A 22,019-nucleotide genomic window follows, 5' to 3' on the forward strand; every position below is an offset into this window, starting at 1 on the left:
GTAATCATCTAGGGAGGCAGCATGCTAGAGAGCAGACTTTGGAGTAAGAGGACCTGTGTTTAAATAGGCAAGTCACAACTTCCCTGGGCCTCAGTCTCCTCTTCTATAAAATGGGTGGGTTAGACTTGATGGCTTGAATTCTATTCCCGATCTATGAGCATTCAATGTAGTCCAATACCTTTATTTTAAAAATGAGAAAACTGAGGCCCAAAGGGCTGAACCAACTTGCCATGGTCTCCTGGTTTCTAGACCAATGCTCAGATTCACATTCCTGGGGGTCTTTCCCTCCCAAACTCTTGGGACCAGCCCTACATGATGATGTACATTTTGACAGAATGGAACTGATTGGCAGTTTTGTTCTTCTTGCCACCTTCTTCTTACTGGGGACAGTCTCATGCTTCATAAGCCCTACAGCCAAAGAAATATTTCATGGGTCACCTCGGTCAAGTGAGACATCTGAACAGAAACATAAAAAGCCCAAGGAAACCCACGGAGTCTTTCAAGAGACTTGCCCTCCATACTACCTTCTCCTTACCAGGCCAAAGTTTCTGGAACAGTTCAAGGCTTGATGTTACACTCTCTGGCACTTACCCTAGTCATAGGATATCTAAAGTTTTTATGCCTCTTTTTATACTAGCCCTTTCCAGATATCCCACCAACCCCTACAGATTGTATTCCCGTGTACAAAAAAGAAAAAAAAAGTTAAGCAAAACTGACCAACACATAGATGTCACACCTATGTACCTATTCAACATTCCATACCTGCGGTTCCACATCTCTCCACTGATAGGAGGGAAGCCTGTCATCACCTATCCTCAGGGACCAAGATCAGGAGGTGTATTTCATCTGAGTTTTGCTGGTAGTGTTTTCACAACCATTAGTGTTCTCCTAGTACTGCCTTCACTGTCATAGAACACAGAGTTGGAAGAGACCTTGAGAGTAACTCCTGCCCCTCCAGAGACAGCCAGAGAAAATGGCAGAAAACTCCAAAGGTTTTCACCCAGGTTAGAATGGCACCTTGCTGGGGGCGGGGGGGGGGGGGTAGGTGGCTCACTTGGGAACTTTTACTCAGAGTGGAAAAATTGGGGAGAGAAAACCACAAAGGGCAGACAAAACAGAGAATATTTCTAGACACCTCCCAACCAGGGCAAGGATGTGTGAACAGACAGACACACAGACATTAGGATAATAAACACTCCAGTCCTTTATTCCAAAAAGACCAGGCCACAGTGTTCAGACATGGTTTGCTCTGTTTTAAGAGCTACGAGAATAGAGTCTCCCCCCAGGGGGTTTAGGGGATAAGATCCTATGCCCTCAGCCCTTAGGGGGTCCCAGCTCCCTCAGGGACTCAGCCAACAGTACATTTCTAAAAACCCATATTCATTTAAATGTAAAACCCTACAGGATTTTTAAAAAGTACCAAATAAATCATTGGGTCAGTCCAGCAAAGAGGTAATAAGGTATTTTTAAAAAACTTTTTCACCCAGAGGCAGTTAAAATTTATAATTTAAAACTCATCCCACTACAAAAAGCGGGGGGAGGGGGAAGAGAATAAAAACTGTGCAAACATTGACAAAAGGGACTAAGACAGACAAGGAGTTGGGGAAGGGGTCATCCTGTCCACTGGGGATGTCTCTAGATTCCAACCTTACCCCTCCCGAAGGGGGTGAGGGAGGAGGATGGTGGTTGTTGGAGAGGCCAGAGAAGCAGCAGAGGTGCAGGCCAGGGGGGTACTCCTGTCCAACCCTGGACAGGCCCCACCCAGACCTCCACCAGGGTCAGCACCCTCCATGGTAGGACCTTCAGTAGTGTTGTGGCACTTAAGTCTTCGAGGCAGCCTCTGTATCTGCAAACATCACTCTACTGGAGAAAGAAAAAGAATGGGTAGCTGGGTATCTTCATGGGATAAGAGCAGTCCTCAGTGCGACCCAGCCAAAGAGGTGGCCAGAGGGACTGGGTGGTTCAGGGAGGGTGGGAAGGAGGGAGATGGGTAGAAAAACACGTAAGTGTTCAGGGGAGGCTGGACTCTCTCAGTGAGGGAGTTCTTGAGTGCAGTATAGAACAAATCCCAAGCTATAAGCATTTCTGAAAGCAGCCTTGGCATGAGAGTCTGGGAGCCAGTGTGTGGGGTGTATGTTTTCACCTGTCCCTCCTGGGCTTTTAACGGGTGCGGTTTTCCATAAGCAGAGCACTTAAGGAGATGGAACAGAGGAATCCCTGTTCTCTGGGGCCCTAGGCACTCCCCTGTACCTCCCAGGATGCCTGGATGCCTGTCTGGGGTGGGGTCCTTTTGAGTAGTCTCAGGGGCTCCCAGAAAAAGCCTATATGTATGGATAGCCGGAGGAGCCCTGGCCCAGGACCCTCCAAAGTCACCTACCTCCACCATTATTGTGTCTATGTCCCACTGCAACTTGCTGGGAATACCACTCCCCATAACTCCTGCAAAGAGACAACTGTCACTGCCTTAGCTGGGACCTAGAGAGGTTAAGTAGCATTCCATTCAATTTAATAAACATCTGTACAGAGGAAGACTGTGTAGGTCCTCCAGTACTATTCTATGTGCTACAGGAGATACCAGGAACTAGACACATGATACAAAAATGGTACCTCGGGAACAGCTAGGTGGCGCAGTGAATAGAATACCGGCCCTGGTGGCAGGAGGACCTGAGTTCAAATCCAGTCTCAGATACATGATACTCACTAGCTCTGTGACCCTGGGCAAGTTACTTAACCCTGATTGCCTTGGGGGGAAAAAAAGGCATCCAGTAGAATTCAGGAAAAAATACCTCAGGCTCACTGGGACAATGTCTTCTCTAGTTATAGGGGAGTCACACTGCTGAGTGAATCCTGGTTCTGCATTTTTTTTTTCAATAGGGTAGAGGGGGGAACAAAGCGAAGGCATGGGGGAACACTCACCCTCTGTCACCTTCCAAAGTGCTCTGGATCTCCTTCAGGACTCCTGCAAAGGGAATTAATTCACAAGCATTTACATATGCCAGGCATTATGCTGGCATTATGCTTTACAAAGGTAAAGAATGAAACTCCCTAACAAGTACTACTACATTGTCTGCTTGAAAAGTCTTAACTGCAGTTTCAAACTACTAATGCTTAAATATAATAATATGTAAATATAAAGCCCTGCATCAGCATATAGAGAATAAATGCAAAGCAATGCAAGGTAGTTGGGAGGGAGGGCAGGGCAGTTGTGTAGTGGTGGCAGGAGGGAGGAAATCAGGAATAGACAGTGGGATTTGAGATGTGTTATCAAGGAAGAGAGGGATGCTTTGAGGCAGACATTGCCCCATCCTAGAGGTCAAGGAGGAGTTGCGACATGTTGCCTTCCACCCAACTATCTTATAAATGGTGATAGTCACACTTTACACGTACTGTGGGATGGGGGTGGGTAGGGGAAGAAGGGGAAAGTGGGTCTGGTGGTATTTTAGACAGCATCACATGCCCCATCTTCCTTTTCCTGCCAATGAACTCAGGATACTGTCCATAAGGTGCGGGTTACCAGGACAAGCCTTTTTTGGACCTCAGGGAAATCATTCACTAAGTCTCTTCTCTGCTCTCAGGTTTCTCACTAGGATGAGGTGTAATACTCATCTCCATTTCTTCCCCAGTTCAGATCCTCTCAAACTTTCCACTTACTCTCATCATTGAGTAGCGCCCGGTCCATCAATGGTTCCTGACTCCTCCCTGCAAGGAAGAGGAGCCCACAGGCCCACTGAGTCCTCACCCTGCTTCCTCTGGAACTCTTCCCCACCTTATCCCAACCTTGGCACCAGGGCAGCGTTCTAAGGCTGTGGTTTGCAAAGTGTGGTCTGGGGATCCCTGTGGGGTCCTCACGACCCTTTCACAGGGTCCCCCAAATCAAAACCACTTTTGTAATAATACTAAGACATTTAAATTTCTAATATGATAGATAGCTACAAATCTACATAAGCAAAAGCTCTTTGGGAGAGTCCTCAACAGCTTTGGGTCAGCCTGCATCACTTTCCAGTGAGGACGATTGTGAAATACTTAACAAAATAAATAAATACAACAGAACAGATAATACTAAAGTCAACATGCAGCCCACAGGGATCAGTTTGGTGCTCCCTCCACTCCCTTCTAATTGAGTTTGACACCACATTCTAAGGAATGCCACCTTTTCACTCCCAGCTCAGACAGGCATGAAGGGTACAGCTCACTTGAAATGACAAACATTTGTAAAGGGAGCAATTTTTTCCCCACCAAAACCTCATCTCCATGTGCACTCAACATCTCCTATTTATTCCCATTCTCATGAAGTTTCTGCCCCACCCCAGGGGCTCCTTCAACATACCCACGGTCTACAGGTAGGTTTACTCACCGCCTCCATCTCCCAAGTTCTCCGAGTTCCTGCAGGGAGGAGACAGTGAGGTTTTCTAAGAGGCAGGAGGCAACTTTTGCTCCAGTTGGTCCACCCAGCCCCCAGCACCCCAATTCCTGCCGTTTTCTGGCCACTGTGGTGGATGGGGGAGTTCTTCCGTCTGCTTACAGACCACAGCTCCCCGCCTGAGCCAGCTCTCTTACCTGGCTTTGCTTGAGCCCCTCTTGACGCCTGAGCCATTGCGGGTAGAGCAGTGGTTCTTGGTTTCTGCTGCATCCACTAAACACCGAGGCTCAACCAGCCATTTTGTGGAGAGAGAGAACCTTTCAAACTCTGAGGGTGAGATCAGGTAGAAGCCTGCAGCGTTAAGTAAAGGTGCAAAGAGATGACAAGGTATGAATCTAATAGAAAATCCAGAGGAGGAAGTGAGCAGCATCCCCTCAGATCTCGAGCTTGTCTTCTCCTTGACGGCCCCTTCAGTACATCTCATATGTCCTGCCCCGATCCAGCCTCTATCAGCGCACCCACTACTATCCTGAGCATTGCTGAGGGTTATAACCCTTGGATCAATAGGAAGAACAATGTCTTAGGAAGACTCACGAAGGTACTCGGCACTCTGCCCCTACCCCGACCCAAAGGACAAGATAGGCACAGGGCACAAGGCATGGAAGTGACAGGGAAGGCCTGCCTGGTCTGGGTTTGGGGGCCCTAAGGCCATTGTACCTTGGCCATATTTGGTGAAGACACAGGAAGCAATGCCACTGACGTCCTCCTTGCGGATGCAGCCGTATCGTACCTGGGGCTTGAGGAAGGGCAGGGAGACTACCTGGACGTCCCCCAGATTTGTGAGCACAGTTAGGTGGTGTTCTCCATAGTCCTCCGCCTTGCAGCTGCCAAAGTGGGCCACGCTGACCCGCCGTACCCGTGAGCCCTCCAATGCAGTGAGTTTAAGTTTCAGCTTTGCACTGACCTTGGGCAGAGTGAACACCTAGGAGGGGATGGGGTGGGAGGAAAGGGGGAACACAACATGATTTATCACCCAAGCATCCCTCTCTGGGAGCCCCCATCCTCCCACGGTTATCACTCATGAATCTTCCAGCTGAGACTTTAGACAAACAGCAGTCTTCAGTCTACCCTCCCCCACGATTCTCCCTCTCTTATATACTGGCTTGTACACAAGCCAATCATACCTCCCAGGGGGGATTTTTTCCTCATTCCTCTCTACTGAAGCCTGTCACTTCCCTCATCTAAGTTCTGCAGAAAAATTAACTCCTTCAGGAAGCCTTCGCCGGTGACTTAGTTGTAAACACTCTTCGTTCCATCCTAATACTTCTCCTCAATGTCATACATCTTATCTCTCCCTGGGATCAAGGCGCACACCTTCTCTTTCTTCTAGACACCCAAGACGCCCCTACAGAGCCCTACACGTGGTGACCTACTGCTGATGGACTCCCACCTGAAACGGGACTTGGGTCCATTCCCAATGCCCCAGTCTGAGCCCACCCTATGTAGTAGGCCTGGTCTGCTTCTTCTGGGCTACGTTAACAGAAGGGAGATTTTCAAGCCCTGGTAGCAGCCCCTACACCCAGCAACACTCGGTCAATGATCATTTACTAAGCATTTTTTATATGCCAGACCCAGGGCTAAATGCCAGAGATACAAAGAAAGGCAGAAGAGCTACCAGAGAGGGCGGGTTTCCATCAGTCTCAAGATCAGGAAGTAGCCCCTGCCCGCCGACTACCTTGAACTGCTCCTCAGACACAACAAGGAGCTGGTGGCTGCCCTGCATGTCCGGGCTCTTTGAAAGGTCGTGGGCTGCCTCCAGGGGCTCAGGGAGGGGCATGCCTCGCCCATCCAGGACCAGGATGCCTATCACGGGGGCACGGTGCATCAGCTGGATCTCCTTGGCTATAAGGAGAGAAGGTGGGGCAGTGGTGAGGTGGGGGCACGCCCCTTGGTCAGTTTCAAGGACTCCCTGTTTTATGCCAGGGGAGAGAGTCTGGTCTCCCAACCCGTCTCCAAGGCCAATCCCTCCCATCCACCACTCACCCTGTTCAGCTCTGATCGGTTCTTCCATTCTCCTATCAGGAGGCGGGACACGCAAGGAAAAGGCATAGACTGTGCCACCATTGGTGCCCACCCACAGGGAAGGGCAGTGATAAGAATCTGTGAAGGTAAAAAGGGTCCTGAGCCACCTATCTCCTTAGAATTGGGGTAGATTGTCCCAGTACATCCACTTTCTAGGTAGCCCAGAAGACCCAAGACTAACCTAGCCAGGAACAGCAAGTCACTGTGGACCCAAGAGACCACTTCTATCGGGTCCTCTCCCCTTCCCCCTGTCCCAGATACACAAGTTCACACCTAGGCTCACATGCTCCATCCTAGAAAGTAGGATTGACAGAAGGAGAGTTATTATCTTAATACCAGATGAGGAAACTGAGGCACAGAAAAGTCCATTGCCCAGCATTATACACATAATAAATAGAAGAATGAAGACTCAAAGCCAGGTACTCTGACTCTAGACATTCTGAACATGGTAGAAAAGAGGACAAGGGACAGATCAGAATTCTCTAGGGCTCTCTATATGTTGCTGTATCAGGGCAAAAATAATACTGAGCCAGCCAGCCATTACCTACCTCCACTCCACATCCCCCATTCTCCCCACCCCCCCAAACAGATTGAAAAGAGGCTGCTCACTGTCCCGAACGTAGGTGTCAGCGAAGTAGAGGGTCCGGACAAAGCCAGTGAATGAGTCCTCCGCTGACCTTGCCTCAATCTTCCTCTGCACTGGAGCCAGCTCCATGTTTTGTAAGCCTACTCGATCTGCCCTGGTATCGGGCTCCTGCAGCTAAGCCAAAGAAGGGGTTGGGGATGGGGTGGACAGAAGACGAATAAAGTAAGAAAGGTATGAGACACACAAGGGAGAGGAGGAAAGGAGGGGTTTGTAAAGGAATACCACTATTGGTGGTACCACTATGCCCCAAAGAGATCAAAGAGGAGAAAAGGACCCATGTGTACAAAAATACTGATAGCAACTAGAAAGTAAGGGAGTGCCCACCTGTTGCGGAATGGCTAAACAATGGTATATGGATGTAATGCAAGACAATGTGCCACAAGAAATGACAAAATGGACATACTCAGAGGAAACTGGAAAGACCTCTATGAGGTTAGCAAAAGGAAATGAGCAGAAAGTAGAGGCACAATGCCAGCAATGAGACTGAGAAAAGCAACTCTGAAAGATGTAAGCACTCTAATCAATGCAAATGAGAAATCACAAGTCCAGAGGACTGAAGATGAACTGCTAGGTCAACACGGGAATTTGTTTTGCTCAATTATGTAGATTTGTATTATTTAGAAGTGGGAGGGAGTGATACACTCTCTCACTAGTGTCAAGGTGGCTGTTCTTAGAAGGCAGATCCTAACCCAAAGCCAGCTACCCTTTTCTGGACCTACGACCATTTTTCAGAGTGTGAGACACCCAAAAGGGGAAGGGCAAACCCTTTTTGCACCCTGGCCACAAGGCAGCCAAGATACCCAGGGAAGGGGAAAGAAGAACCTATTACAATGCTGGCAGTTTGGGGCTCTCTGCTTCCTGGGAGCCATCTCAGGCCAAGTAAAAAGAAGAAATTAACTTCTCCTCTCTCCAGGCTTACCTCCCCCGAGTTGCCCGCCATGCGTCGCTTGCGACCGGACGCCCGGCTCCGGCTCATTCTTCGGAATGACTGCCGTAAGGATTTCTTCAGAGACTTTACACGGGACAGGGGGCCCTCCATGGCTAGTTGGTCACTAGGGTGCAGTGTACATCTAGGGATGGCCAGACACAGGAGGTCAGAGGCCCTCAAATGGAGGCCCGGATATCCATGCAGCTCATAACATGAGCTCCCAGCAGATTGAAAGGGAGTAAAGTATATATACTCATCTCTCCTTTTCTCCTTCCTTCTCTTAAAGGTGAGACAGAACTACTGAGGTGACAAGATATGGACAAGAGACCTCACCTCTACCTATGGGCACCCCTGGCTTCCCTTTAAGACTCAGCTCAAAGTCTACCTTCTTGGGGGGGTCATTTCCCATTCTCCCTACCTGCCAGTGCCTTCCTTCTGAGACTACCTTCCACTACATTGTTATATATCTTGCATGTACATAGTTATTTACCTATTGTCTTCTCCATCACAATGTGTGCTCCTTGAAGGCAAGGACTAATTTTTTTAAGCTATATTTTGTATTTATTACAGTGTCTGGGCCTTAATGAGCCCTTAATAAATGTTTGATGCCTGATTAAGTAATGACTGTCTTCTGCCTGAGCTGTCTCCCAAATCCTTCCATGTCTCAACCCTTCTCCCCAAGGGAGGTAACACTCACTTGACAAAAACCTGTCTCTTCTGCTGATGATCAAAAAGCCCAAAGCCATGACTTGTGCCAAAGGCCACAAGCTTCCACTCCGAGTGCAGGGCCAGTGAGGTGACCACCGCCGGGGGCTGGCACTGTACTAGGATGAAAGGCTGGAAGCCCGGCTCGAAGCAGATGGGCCCCTGCCGAGCCCGAAGCCTCTCATGCCCCTTCCACCGATAGCCTTCTTGGTCCTGCAACAGGTTAGCTTCCACATGGTCTACCACCTGCTCTGCCTCCTCGTCGTTCAACTCTAACACGAGCACCTGGGGGGCAGAGGGAAGGAACAGAGGGGCTGAGCTGGTAACCACCCAGCACCTACCACACCACATGAGCTGTGGCCCACGGACAAGAGGCTGCAGCATACAGCCAGGGCCACTGATTGATGGGAGGTAGGAGGGGAGGGATGCAAGTTTAGCTGGAGCAGAACTCCTGCCCTCCCTCTGCTCAGGCCCTCGTCTCTTACCTGCCCTGCAGTCCCCGCCACTGCCAAGTAACCACTATATTTGCAAAGGAAGATCTTCTGAATCCCCAGTCGTGGGTCATCACTGTAGGGATCGAAAGAGCCAACCTGACCAGGTTGGAAGGAAAAAGTGAGACCTTTCAAATCAGCTCTGAAAACACAAGTCTCCCCCAATGCCCACAGCCCTGCCCATTCCTAAAGGAGCACTTACCTTCCTCAGGGGGGGCCACTCATCCTCCCCCAGTGCATTGAGGTTGTCATTGGGGTCAGTGTCAGTGAGAAACACACGGACTGTGCTTAGCTTATAGAGCAGGTGAAGGCAGACGCCCGAGGCATCCCAGAACCTCACTGTGCCATCCTCATGTCTGTGGGCAGAGTAAGCAGTGATGGAAGGGGGGAAAGCGTGTGACCTTAGGTACGCATATGGATATGATGGAGCAGTGTGGGGACACACTATAGGGAAATAAGAGTGGAGTGACTCAGCACACCTGCCCTGCATGGGATGGATTGTCACAATCACTTACCCAGTGAGCAGCAGGTCCCTCTGAGGTGGATCTGGGGCCAAACTGGTGCCCCCATCAATAGGCCACGCCTGAAAAACACATGACCAGACCTCAAAAGCTTAGCCCATAAAGTCTGGAAATGCTAAAGAGGGGAAGGCCAGTTCTGAGATGGGTATAATCTTCCTGATATAACTACCCCCCAATTTTGACTTTTAGACAAATGTGTGAGGTTTTAAGGAGGAAAGGTCATTGAATGCAGGCACTTTCAGGCTGTAAACATACCATGATAGAGTAGTGAGAATTCTGTTTGTTTCCAGCTGCAATGATCCTCTCCCACAGCTTCAGGGAGATACTAGAGACGTGGTGGGAACAGGTAATGGCAGAACAGTGGAGGGATGCTAGGTATGGGGCTTGGATGGCTGGCCAGCCTGCTGTCTTCAAGTCAATCACCACCAACTCCTCTTCTGCCAACACCACCATAGCATAAGGCTCATCAAAGTCTAGGGAGAAAGGATAGGACCAGACTCAGCAGTTTCAGGGTCCCTGCTCTAGGCTCTGCCAAAGCAGGGAAAACCACTGTTTGTCCTAGCCCACTAGGAGGCAGTCTCATCTCTCCAAATCTAGGTTACCATTCCATAATCCAGATACGAGCCTAGCAATATTCCCCAGAAAGTTGTATACATACATGGTTACCCACAATCAAAATTTCTCTGCCCACAGATTCTGAGGACCATGCACAGCTAACCTGGGGTCTTGCTATTGCAAAGTAAGGACCCTTATGTTGGATAAGCCTTAACAACAGGAAAATCAGATCACAGAGATGCCCTCTACCCACTGTCACATCAGGCTTTCCAGGGATGGAACCACAGAATTCCCATCCCTCCAGGTACTTGTATCCTAATGGAAGGAACTAATAATGTATATATTTTTAACACAACCCAAATCTCTCCTTCAGAGACTTTCTCAGAAGGGACTAGTAAATTCCCAGAAGAGCCCAGTCTCAGCTTTTCTGAATGTATCTACACTCAATGATCCCTCCTATACACATTTAGATTTGGAACTCCTTCCCAGAAGACACACCCCTACTCCCACATATCAGGTCACTTTGCTGTGTATGTGTGGGAAGTGGGGATAAGCTCCCAGGACAGGTGACAGGAAAGGAGCAGGCCCACCTTCAAAAACCCCACTGGTTATAAATAACTTGTTGGGTTCAATCAGTGCCTTGCTCACCCTTTAGGACAAGGTTGTTACAAGGCTGAACTCAATTCAGAGATGGAACTTTGTGATCCTTGCCCAGGGGAATCCCAGTGGCCAGGCAAAACCCTTATCCCCTTACCCCTACAGCACTGGAAGACCAAAAGACAACTGACTTCTCAGCCCTCCAACCCCCCCCACCAATATCACCCAAGTGAGTGGTAAACCTATTCTTGGCTCCCCACTTGGTGCCTGGGCTCCCAGTCCTTTAAAGAACTTTTGTATTCAGGAAGGGTCTGTGATTTTGTTAATTTACCGAATTTCTAGTAGTGTTAATTCTACTCCAAGCTACACTGGTTAAGTCCTACTGAATTGCCAGAGTTACAAATCAGTTAAGTAATTTGCCCAGGGTGAAAAAGCTAATAGCTAATAACATTCATATAGTGCTTTTCAAAGCTCTTTCCAGTTATTTGATCTTTAAAACAATCTTATGATTGTTCCTATTTTACAGATGAGGAAGCTAAGTCTAGGAGAATGATTTGCCCAGGCTCACACAGCTACTCAAAGTTTAAGGCAGAATTTGAACTCAAATCTTCATGACGTCTACCCTTCACTTACTGTACCACCTAAGTTGCCCATAGGATAAGATTCTTGACAAAGAAACCACAGACTGAAAATAATAGTAATCAGATTACTTGCTGTCTTGCGGAGGGGGCAGGGAAGGAAGGGAAAAAAATTTGGAACTCAAAATCTTACAAAAATGAATGCTGAAAAATATTTTTACGTGAAATTGGAAAAAAATAAAATATTATTAGGTAAAAATAACAGTAATACATGAGAACAAGCCAATAAGAAAATGACAGAGCTGATTATTTTCCTAATTGGTAAAAACAATGGCAATCTAATTAAATCAGACAAAGTAGTAAAAAAAAAATTATCAAGATTATTTGAAATAGAGTTGATATCCTCTATCATTAATTATAAACCTTGCCCTAAGTATACATTGTGCCTTGAGATACTAATAATTGCATGAAATCACCATGATTAGCAAGAGTTAAAAACTCTGTTTGAAAATGATGTATTTCATCGACACAAGTATTCATATCTGCATACAAACTGGGAAAGGAAAGTTTTTTAATCTGTTTAGAAATTTACCAAGTAAAGAGTTTCAGGAGTTTATATTTATAGGCTAAAATTTTTTTTTCACAATGCAACATCTTCTAACCATATTTCAAATAAAAACTTTCACATTATTAATGGATGAGACTGAAAAATGAGTATCATGATTTAGTAAGCCCAGCCAATAATCCTCTTCTTCGACTGTGCTCCACATTTTTGTGCAGCTCTGCCTCACTTAAATACAATTCACTTGAAAGTCAAGACATCACCCTTGTAATGTCATTGGTCCCCCTCGAGAACAAAGGATGACAAACAACAACATTTTTGTGAGTTATTTTGTTCAGCTGTGACAGCCACTAAAACCAGGAGTCAAACTAGATTAAATACAGAACCGACCCACTGAACTACTGCATTACAAGATTAAAAAAAATAATAATGAAGCAATATGAAATCACCTCTGCTAAAATATGAATAAGAAATTACCAAAATGAAGGTCAATTAATAATTTTAGTGAAAGAAAAGGCTTTTCATACTGTTAAAATAAAAACTAAAAATACTGTTTATTTCATCTTCATGTCATCTTTTTTAGTTCCTACTTTTTGTGTAGATTTTACGATGCACACACTCATTTAGAATGCATATACATGCACATTCACATGATATATATATATGAGATGCTCAATTTTTAAAAAACTGAATGGATGATCAGAAAGGCTTAGAGACCACTGTTCTAAGTACTGAAAAACAAAACAAAACACAACACAATATGAACATACAAGTCATGTACTAATGGGGCAAGTGTTGTGCTCAGGGCCACAAGATCTGCCTGGAGGCAGAAAGTAGAACCCCAGAGGAACTGACCAGAATTCCCTCTTATTCATTTCTTCTTCCCAAGTGGGCCCTCTGTTGAGAGGGCCTTATTCCCTACCTGGGGAATAAGAAGTTAGTAAGGAGGGTATGGGGAATATTTAGTAAATAATTATGTCATCCTATTGAAATATTACAAAAGTGGCAGGGTTAATGATAACTAACAATTTAAGGGTGGAGAAAGTCAGGTACTAAAATTTAATACAGCATTGTGTAATGGATAGAGGCCTGGGCTTTAGAGTCAGATTATTTGGGTTCACATCTCATCTTGGATGCAAAGTATCTGTGTGACCTTAGGCATATCACAAGTTCCCAGGCCTCGATTTCCTCTTCAGTAAAAAGACTGGATGACCTATAATGCCTCTTCCAACTTTGGACCTAAGATCTCCTGAATCAAGATTATCAGTTCTGTTCCCTGTTCTCAATCAAATCCAAACCAAGAAACAAAGTGGAGGCTTAACATAATCTGGAGGGTAGGGTATCTCTTTTTAAAACTACCAAGAGTTTTAAACTGTTGCTTGACAAGAAACAGAAACAAAGGTCTCAATAATTTATTTGATTGTGTTCCGATAAACATTCAACAACTTTATGAGACTAAGTATTGAACAGAAGATTCCTTATGAAAAAAATAATCTGTTTTATTTATGGGTACATGCATGGTAAATTCTTAAGTTTATTTCTTTGAAATTGAATAGAAGACATGGAGGTTTACTGAATGCCAATGTCACTAGTGCCTAGTGACAATGGGCAGTGGGTTCAGGAATGGCTAGGATGGAGTAGATATACAGAAGCATGTGCCTACCTATTAGCGAATGGCTAAACAAATTGTGGTATATGAATGTAATAGAATATTATCATGCCATAAGAATTGATGAAATTGGGGCAGCTAGGTGGCGCAGTGGATTGAGCACCGGCCCTGGAGTCAGGAGGACCTGAGTTCAAATCCAGCCTCAGACACTTAACACTTACTAGCTGTGTGACCCTGGGCAAGTTACTTAATCCCATTGCCTCGTGACACCCACCCCCCCAAAAAAGAATCATTAAAGAATTGATGAAATGGACAGTTTTGGAGGAAACTGGGAAGACTTTTATGAAGTGATGCTGAGGGAAATGAACAGAACTGGGAGAAAAATTTATGCCATAACAACATGACAGGGAAAAATAACTCTGAAAGACTTTAGAACTCCAATCAATGCAATGATAAACAAGTCCAGAGAGCTGAAAATGTAGTACCTTACCCACCTCCTGCTTAAAATGTATGATAAGACATACAACTTTGGACATGGCCAACACAAGGATTTATTTCGCTGGACTGCGTATATTAATTATGAAGATTTTATTTTTCTTAAACCTCCCATTTATAGAATTTAAAATTTTTTTCAAATACCTTTGTGTCTTATGAAATTGTATCTTCCCAATATCTTTGTGAGGCCATAATCCTTTCTATCCTTACAGAGAAGAAAAGAAGCTCAAGGAGGACAACAGCACCTTCTTTATCCCTCAGTATTGTTTTGTATTTTAGCAGTTCGTGCCTGTCTTATCTCCCTGACTACATCATCATGTCAGTCACCTGAACACAGGAACCCCGTCTTACTTGTTTTTTCACCTCTAAAGTTTAGCACAGAAGGTGACACAGTGTCCTTAGCTGAAGTTTGTTGTTGAATTCAGTGACTTACCAGCATCACACAGAAAGTGAGTGACAGATGCAGGCTTAGAACTGCTGGACTGTGGCCCTAATAGGACAACATGGGGAACAGGAACCTAGGTGTGTCAGGCTCTCCAGATGAGGAAGTGGAAGGAAAACTTAAGGGTTGAGTCTTAATGAAAGACATAGGAAAGGGCTTGGTAGGCTCAGTGAGGATAGGAGAATACATAGACCAGCAGGGCCAGAGTAGTCCTGGGATAGCCCTTTCTTCTCCACCTCAAAAGGCCTCATTAAACTGGAATAATTAGGAGGAGGAACTCCTACTCTCTCTTTCTCCCTCCAGGTTTCAATATCAACCCCCTTTGATCTCACCCAAATTGGAAGACTGATTCACCCCTGTGCTATTCAATTCAGGCTGTGCCCAGCTTTTGCAAGGGAAGACTGGGGTGAGGGTGGGAGGAAGTCAGGTCTCTTAAAGCCAAGCAGACTTCTCTCTCCTGCCCCACCCCCCACCTCATTTCTCTTAACACAGAAGTTGGTAGAGTAGATTTTTTTTGTTCGTTTGTATGTTTGTTTTTGATAGGCAATGGGGTTAAGTGACTTGCCCAGAGTCACACAGCTAGTAAGTGTTGTGTGCCTGAGGCCATATTTGAACTCAGGTTCTCCTGAATCCAGGGTCCACGCTCTATCCACTGCGCCACCTAGCTGCCCCTAGAGTAGATTTTTAAGCAGGAAAAGCCATGACCAAGAACAAAAATTACTGTAAAATTAGCACTGACTCCCAGAAGATGTGGGTACAAATTTTACCTCTATGTAATCTTGGGCAAATCACTTTTCCTAGGTCCAAGTTTCCTCAAGTAAAACTTTAAGGGTTATTTAAGTTTTTATTAAATTTTAATTTTAATTAAAAGTTTTTAAATTTAAGTTTAAGACAAATGTCCTCCACGGTCCCTACCAGGTACAATTTTCAGAGTCAATGGGAGGGTATGACCAGTACAGGCTCTGCCTCAGTAGGCTTAAGCTGAATTATACTATAATGCTTTGAGGACTTTACACAGAGTACTCTCCTCCCAACAGCCCCATGAGGTGAGGCAGGTATCTAATTATTTTATAGATGTGGAAGCCAGGGTTCAGAAAGGTTATGCAATGTGCCCAAAATAAGCCCCAACCCCACCCCCCCAATCAGTCTTCTGACCTCAATTCTAGCGCTCTATTCTATCAGGGTTAAGTAGCAATGGAGGGGAGAATCAAGGAATCCAGAGTTGACACAGGTTCAGGAATGCCCAGTGCACAGTTTTTTCCTGTTTCCTCTATCCCTCTTTTCAATTAAAATACAAACACTAGGGGCAGCTAGGTGGCAAAGTGGATAGAGCACCGGCCCTGAAGTCAGGAGGACCTGAGTTCAAATCAAGCCTCAGACCAAACACTTGACACTTACTAGTTGTGTGACCCTGGGAAAGTCACTTAACCCCAATTGTCTCAAAAAAAAAAAAAAAAAAAGAGGAATAAAATACAAACACTAAGGAACTATTACAAGGGGAGGGAGACTTGAAGTCACTGAGACCTGGGTTCAAGTCTAGCTTCTAACATATATTGCCTTTGTGACCTTGAGCAAGTCACTTAGCTTCTCAAATGCTCTAGGTCAGTGGTATCAAATAGAAATGAAAGCCACTAAACCATATATGAGGATCCCTGTAGGTATATATTGACTTAGAAAACCACTTAATTGATATAGAGAAGGTATCAACCTGCACCAGCAGAAGGAAGTTTCCTCAACCAGTAATTCCTTGTATTAATGAAATCACAGGATTGGTCCCCATCTCTATTAGAGGCAGGTAGGCAGACAGAGTGCTGGGCCTGGAGTCAGGAAAACCCAAGTTCATATCAGGCCTCAGATTCTTTCTAGCTGTGTGACCCAGGGCAAGTCACTTAACCTCTGAGTCTGACCCAGTTTCTTCAACTGTAAAGAGATAATAATAGCAGCTACCGCCAAGGGCTGTTTTAAGGACAAAATGAGATAATATTTGTAAAGCACTTACCACAGTACCTGGCACATAGTAGGTGATATATTAATGTTAGCAATTATTATTATAGTTATTATAACTATATATAGTAATATAGATAACTATATGCTATTATTAAATTATTATTATATATTACTACACTGGCAAAGGGAGTTTCCTCACCTAGTAATTTCCTATATTAATGAAATCACAGGTACAGTCCCCATCCATATTAGTGGCAGGTAAGTGGCAAGTGGATAAAGGGCTGGGCCTGGAGTCAGGAAGACTTGAGTTTCAATCAGGCCTTAGACTCATTCTAGCTGGGCAAGTCACTTAACCTCTTTCGGCCTCAGTTTCTTCAAGCGTGAAAAGGGGATAATTATAGCACCTAACTCTAAGGGCTGTTTTGAGGACAAAATGAGATGTTTGTGCTTAAAAAATGCTTTTTTCCTTCCCTCCTATCCCCTCTATCCCTATGTGAAGGCCTCTTTTCTCTTTATCTACTATCTTTATTCTACTTTTACCTACGCATGAGATGAGACACCCAAAAGAAGTCCAGCCTACCACAGTCAGCCTCTGTGAGGACAGTAAAGTCAATGACTCGAGAGGTAAAGTCAAATGCTGTCTCCTGGTTCCCATGAGTCACTGAGATGCTGTGCCGGTCTCCATAGCTGGCTCGGGGCATGCCGCCCTGGAAGATGATATAGGGCAGCCTGGGGGTGGGGAGTCAAACCAGAAGACAAAATGAGCAACCTCAATCCTCTCAGCTTTGGGCTCTACCAGGGGGAAGTGGGGGCATGCATTCAAGGCAAGGATAGATGGAGCATCCTTCCTACTTTTCTGGAGGGGGGTCACTAGACAAAGAGGACAATCCAAGATACCTTATGGCCTGTCTTGTCCTGCGGAGTCTGACACATTTTGTCTCCTGCACTGGGAGATAGTTTCCTGGGTATTGATGGTGACAAGGACATAGTACTATATGCTCCCAACTAAGTAGGAAGGGAGATATGGGCTTTGTCTCATTCATTCCCTTAATTAATACTTTCCCTTTTTCTCTCTGAATATGTTATTTTTCTGAATGAAAAATCCCAAGATGTTGGATGCGTATGTGTGTGTAAATGGAATTTAGGTTTATAAATGACTCAGGAATCTTTCCTCTCCCTTCCCAGAAGGACCTGAATGCTCTTACATTGGCCCCCTTTCTTATTCCCATTCCCCTATTGGCTTCCACTCAAGGTGGATAGTACATTGGAAATAATCACTGATATATCTCCACCAAACAGAAAAGTGCCTACTTGTTTAGAGAATACAGGTCATTCTCCATGTGTTGGGGACAGGGATGGGGAATAGGTGCTAGAAAGAAAAAGAGGAGAGAAAAAACCCCAGAGACATACCCTTTCCTGGTCTTCAGCCAAAAGATTTTAGAAATAGCTTTGCAAGGATAAGGACCTGGGGTAAAAGAAGGAGAAATGGAATTGGTTAGAGAACACACAGGTTCATAGATTCATATGTCTACAGATGCATAGAGATCTCTTGCGCAGACCGATGCTTGGGTCCCCGGCTCTGAGACCAGGTACACCCAGGCCCACTGACCATAAGGCACTCTGCTTTGCAAGGGCTCAGGATGTTGGGCTTCACTGGACACTTTCCACTGGCAGTAGCTCCCATCATAATGGCAACTGACAATGCAACCCCCATCTCGCTGCCAGCAGACATTCTCCAGTTGCTAGAGAAGGGGAGAGGTGGGAAGGATATCAAAATTGAGTAGGCAGTTTTTCCCATCACCTAAAACCCCCTTCCCCAGTTTAAATACAGAGGATTAGTACCATAGCATAGTGCAATGGAAAGAGTCAGAGGACCTGGGTTTGAATCCCAGCTCTGCGACCTTAGGCAAGTCATTTCCCTTCTCTGGGCCTCAGTTTCCTCATTTGTAAAATTAGGGGGTTGAACTAGATGATGCAAAGTCCCTCCAGTTCCACACCCTAGGATCCTATTATAAGCTCCTCTAGAGTGCCCAGAACAGAGTTCATAGGGTATGAAGGGATAGGGACCAGGTTTATTTGCTGTGCCCATGTCTATCATCAGTACCAGACACTAGCATCAAAGGAAAGTTATTGGACGCCCATCCTACTGGCCCACAGCCCCCGGGCATTCTACCTACCTGGCCACTCAGGAAGTGGTGTAGCACCCGGCTATTTTGAAGATCCCAGATAATGATAAGGCCTCTGCTATAGCCAATCAGGACCTCGGTAGGGTCCTGTGGGTGTTCTTGTAGTGCCTCTACCATCTCAAATGCCCGCCAGTGCTGTGCATCCTTAGGCAACCTAGACACAGGGAATTGACAAACAGACAGCGTCCTACCATAGTCAAGACTTTTCGATGAGAGAGGAGGGAGAGAAGAGTATGATGCTGATTGACAGCTCAGTGAGGCCATGACCAAGGGGGTTGTGTTCTCTCCTCCCTCTACCTGAAGTTGATGCAATACAAGAAAGTTCCCAGCAGCCTGAGAGAGGAAAGGATTCCCAACCACCCCAGAAATGGCAAAGGAACGGTGGATCCTAGCAAATCTATGGATGATTGTTTAGTGTAAATTGTAATATGTATCCTCTAATACCTCAGAACTGGAGGCCAGGCTCCAGGCTCCTTGCTGGGGCCCTGGCTAACTTCAAAGGTGGCAGTGTTTTCAAATGCTTCAATACGAGGGTAGGCCCTGCCCCAGAAGCTGGCTATGATGAAGCTGTGCTTTGGGGCCAGTCTAAAAGCCAGACAAAGCAACGACATGCGCTGTCCAATGGCCATCCAGAGATGAAGTTCAAATCTGAACACACCTCAAATTACCCAAGTTTCTTCAACAAGGGGGGAAGTCTCTGTCTCCCTCCCCTACCCCCTACTGAGGGCACAAGCTATCCTAAAATCTATATCCAATTTGCCCAATCTTGAGATGGATAACCGAATGAGCTCTACATCTTACGTATACTGTCACTATTGTCCTAAAAGCTGATCACCACCCCAGGTACACCCCTCCTTTCCCCCAACTCACTCTGGCTTTCTGGCCCTTTCAATTTATACCATGCGCACAACTACTTGTTTCTCTCAGTGGATAAGGCTGGCCTTAGCCTCATTCTGTGAAGGTCTGCTGGGACTCTCAGTCCAGCTCACCATTGTAAGACAGCCTCAGTACTGATAGTCTGGTCCTCTAGCATCTGGAAGGAGGGCAGCTTCTCCACAAACACGTTGCCACTTTCAGTGCCCAGATATAGCAGCTCTTGGGAGGAATGAGGCAGAATCACTGTAATTTGGGTGGCACTGGGGGCAGCCCTGCAAACAGGAAAATTCACTGTTGTATTTCAACTGCTGAAATCCCCAATTAAGGCAGAAAACATGGGGGAGTGTGAGGGTCTATGGAGGGGACAAGGGGCATGTTGTCTCTCTCTGTGAAGCCCCACCCATAAGAAGTCAGGCCTCTCCCCTTTTGAACTCCCTCTGCCCCTAGAGAACGCTGTGCTTTAGAAACCTCACTGAGATGATTAAACAGGCTTCTGGACAGGAACACAAACATATTAGTTACTCTCTGCATCAAACCCAGACAAATGGCTATGAACTCTGAAACCTCAATGCTTCTTATGCTATGCTCGAAAAACACACCAGATACTTTCTGATGCCCTCTGTGTATCCTAGCCATCCACATGGGTGGCTCCCACAAGCTGGCCCCAGGTACCAACTGAAGCCATACTGTGGGCTCATCCAAAGGTGAACCGAGCTCTCTAATGGTACCAGGGGCAGAAGGCAAGGAGGGGGCAGGGAAAAAGGGGTTAGATTTTGGCCTCTTCATTAGTCCAGAGAGGAGTAAGGACCTAGGCTCTGGGACTTACCCTGGGGGGCCCCGAAGAGTGGAGAATTTTTCTTCATGCAGCTCAGATACCCCATTTCTCTGATTTAGGCTCCAGAGGTGCAGGCTGTTGTCATCCAGTAAGGTGACCAGTTGGCACTGAGTGGAGGGGGGGATGAAGATGGATGTTGGAGGTGAGGTGGGGGCTGAGCAGCATATGGTTGTGGGGGTAGGGGTAGGGGAAGAGAGGGCTAGTCATCTTGGACAAAAGCCCAGGGATCCTCTTACCACAATTGGTTTGGGGGATTCTTTGTGTATTAGTTAATGATAGGGCTTTCATTCTTCAGCTTGTAAAAGGAGGCGGCACCTCTTATGTCCAAGGGTAGCACCACTCCCAATACTTTATGGTTATCATACTGTTTCCCTCCTTCCTCTCAGGTGCAACAAGGTGGGGTGAGGGAGAATAAAGGGAAAAGAAGACTCTTGCCCCCATGCATTCCTCTAGGTGATGACTAGGCAAGACTCTGAATATCAGTTGGGAGGAAATGAGGGAGGGGAGCTTGCAATCTTAGCAACAGTCTTTGCCAGGCTTTCAATCCTGCCCAATCTATCCCATCTAGAGTGATACCACCTAACCCACCTCACCTCTCCCCTCTACCCTAGTTTGCATCTGTTATCACATTCTTATTTAATGAGTGTATGATATCCTCACCTGGCCAGGGAGGAAGTGGATTTGTACCACAGCATTGTTCTCTCGGTGAAGACCCATGAACTCCACACCAGGGGCGCCATAGCTGGAAGCTGGTTTAGGAACAAGTTTGAAAGGAGAAGCCCCTAGGAAAGCTGGTGAGGTGAGCTCTCTCCCTTTCTGCCCCACCCCCTCCATCCCATATCTAGTGTATACAGCTAGGTAAGTGAAGACTGTAAAGTTCTCCAGCTCAGAAACCAGGGATTGGACATCCCTGAGAGAATGATGAGTCATTTTCCCAATGGCCTTGGGGCAGGGGTAAAAACCTGTACTTTTTGTAAGGCAAGGGGAGAGCAAAGGGTTAATTCCTTGGACACACTGTCATTGTCAAAAGCTTGTTCCACTTTGAGTGTGAGAGGGGATAGATTTACTTCTCTGTTCTGTACTCAGACAACGGCTTAAAGTTGCTGCTGCTGATCAAAGGTCCTTGGACTCCCAAGGCTTCAACTAGCCTAGCATTCACATGGAACATATGTAAGGGACTATAAGAAACCTATACCTTCCCCACCTCCTCACCTTAAGCAGCTGTTTCCAGGCCAAATCTGATGTATTACTGGTTGGTAACCAGGATATGCCCAGCCTTCTCAGGACTGAGTTGGTAATGATTAACTTGGCAGAGACGCAGGGCTGATTCACTTTGCACCAGGCAAGGCCCCATGTCCTCCCAACTGTACCCACACCTTCCACTCAAACTCAGCCCCATCTCCCATCCCCCAACTTAGGGCCCAGTTCAGATCAAATTTCTCCTTCAAGGAGGAAAAAATGAGGCATCTAGCCAGGTAGCCAAAGTGACTATATGCCTTTAGTGTTTGATAGTTATGCACTGGTTCCGTTCTGGAGATGGTATATCTAACTCCAGAGCCCTTTGGGGAAGTTTAAGGATTAGATCTGAGTACATTTCATCTCCT

General features: G+C 46.1%; 1 protein-coding gene across 3 annotated transcripts in view; it reads right to left on the reverse strand.

Annotated features, from left to right (window-relative positions):
* Positions 1–1,186: 1,186 nt before the first annotated feature.
* LLGL2 (LLGL scribble cell polarity complex component 2) overlaps positions 1,187–22,019 on the reverse strand; it is a 62,899-nt gene continuing 42,066 nt past the window's right edge. The window contains exons 4-26 of one of the 3 annotated variants that reach the window (XM_027873140.1): positions 21,076–21,157; positions 20,407–20,522; positions 19,694–19,852; positions 18,696–18,858; positions 18,128–18,260; positions 17,929–17,983; positions 17,099–17,247; positions 9,989–10,206; positions 9,728–9,795; positions 9,415–9,568; positions 9,207–9,311; positions 8,714–9,006; positions 8,008–8,158; positions 7,052–7,196; positions 6,404–6,520; positions 6,096–6,262; positions 5,078–5,342; positions 4,558–4,711; positions 4,355–4,383; positions 3,652–3,699; positions 2,917–2,959; positions 2,378–2,439; positions 1,187–1,863 (exon numbers count right to left, since the gene is read on the reverse strand). In XM_027873140.1, coding sequence (XP_027728941.1) covers positions 1,856–1,863; positions 2,378–2,439; positions 2,917–2,959; positions 3,652–3,699; positions 4,355–4,383; positions 4,558–4,711; positions 5,078–5,342; positions 6,096–6,262; positions 6,404–6,520; positions 7,052–7,196; positions 8,008–8,158; positions 8,714–9,006; positions 9,207–9,311; positions 9,415–9,568; positions 9,728–9,795; positions 9,989–10,206; positions 17,099–17,247; positions 17,929–17,983; positions 18,128–18,260; positions 18,696–18,858; positions 19,694–19,852; positions 20,407–20,522; positions 21,076–21,157 — 2,884 coding nt within the window. In that variant the 3' untranslated portion in view covers positions 1,187–1,855. Of the gene's footprint in view, positions 1,864–2,377; positions 2,440–2,916; positions 2,960–3,651; positions 3,700–4,354; positions 4,384–4,557; positions 4,712–5,077; positions 5,343–6,095; positions 6,263–6,403; positions 6,521–7,051; positions 7,203–8,007; positions 8,159–8,713; positions 9,007–9,206; positions 9,312–9,414; positions 9,569–9,727; positions 9,796–9,988; positions 10,207–17,098; positions 17,248–17,928; positions 17,984–18,127; positions 18,261–18,695; positions 18,859–19,693; positions 19,853–20,406; positions 20,523–21,075; positions 21,158–22,019 lie in introns of all 3 variants that reach the window. The other 2 variants (XM_027873139.1, XM_027873138.1) reach the window with 2 other exon arrangements.

Source organism: Vombatus ursinus, unplaced genomic scaffold (genome assembly GCF_900497805.2).
Source record: "Vombatus ursinus unplaced genomic scaffold, bare-nosed wombat genome assembly UNPS02014801.1, whole genome shotgun sequence".
Lineage (NCBI taxonomy): Eukaryota > Metazoa > Chordata > Mammalia > Diprotodontia > Vombatidae > Vombatus > Vombatus ursinus.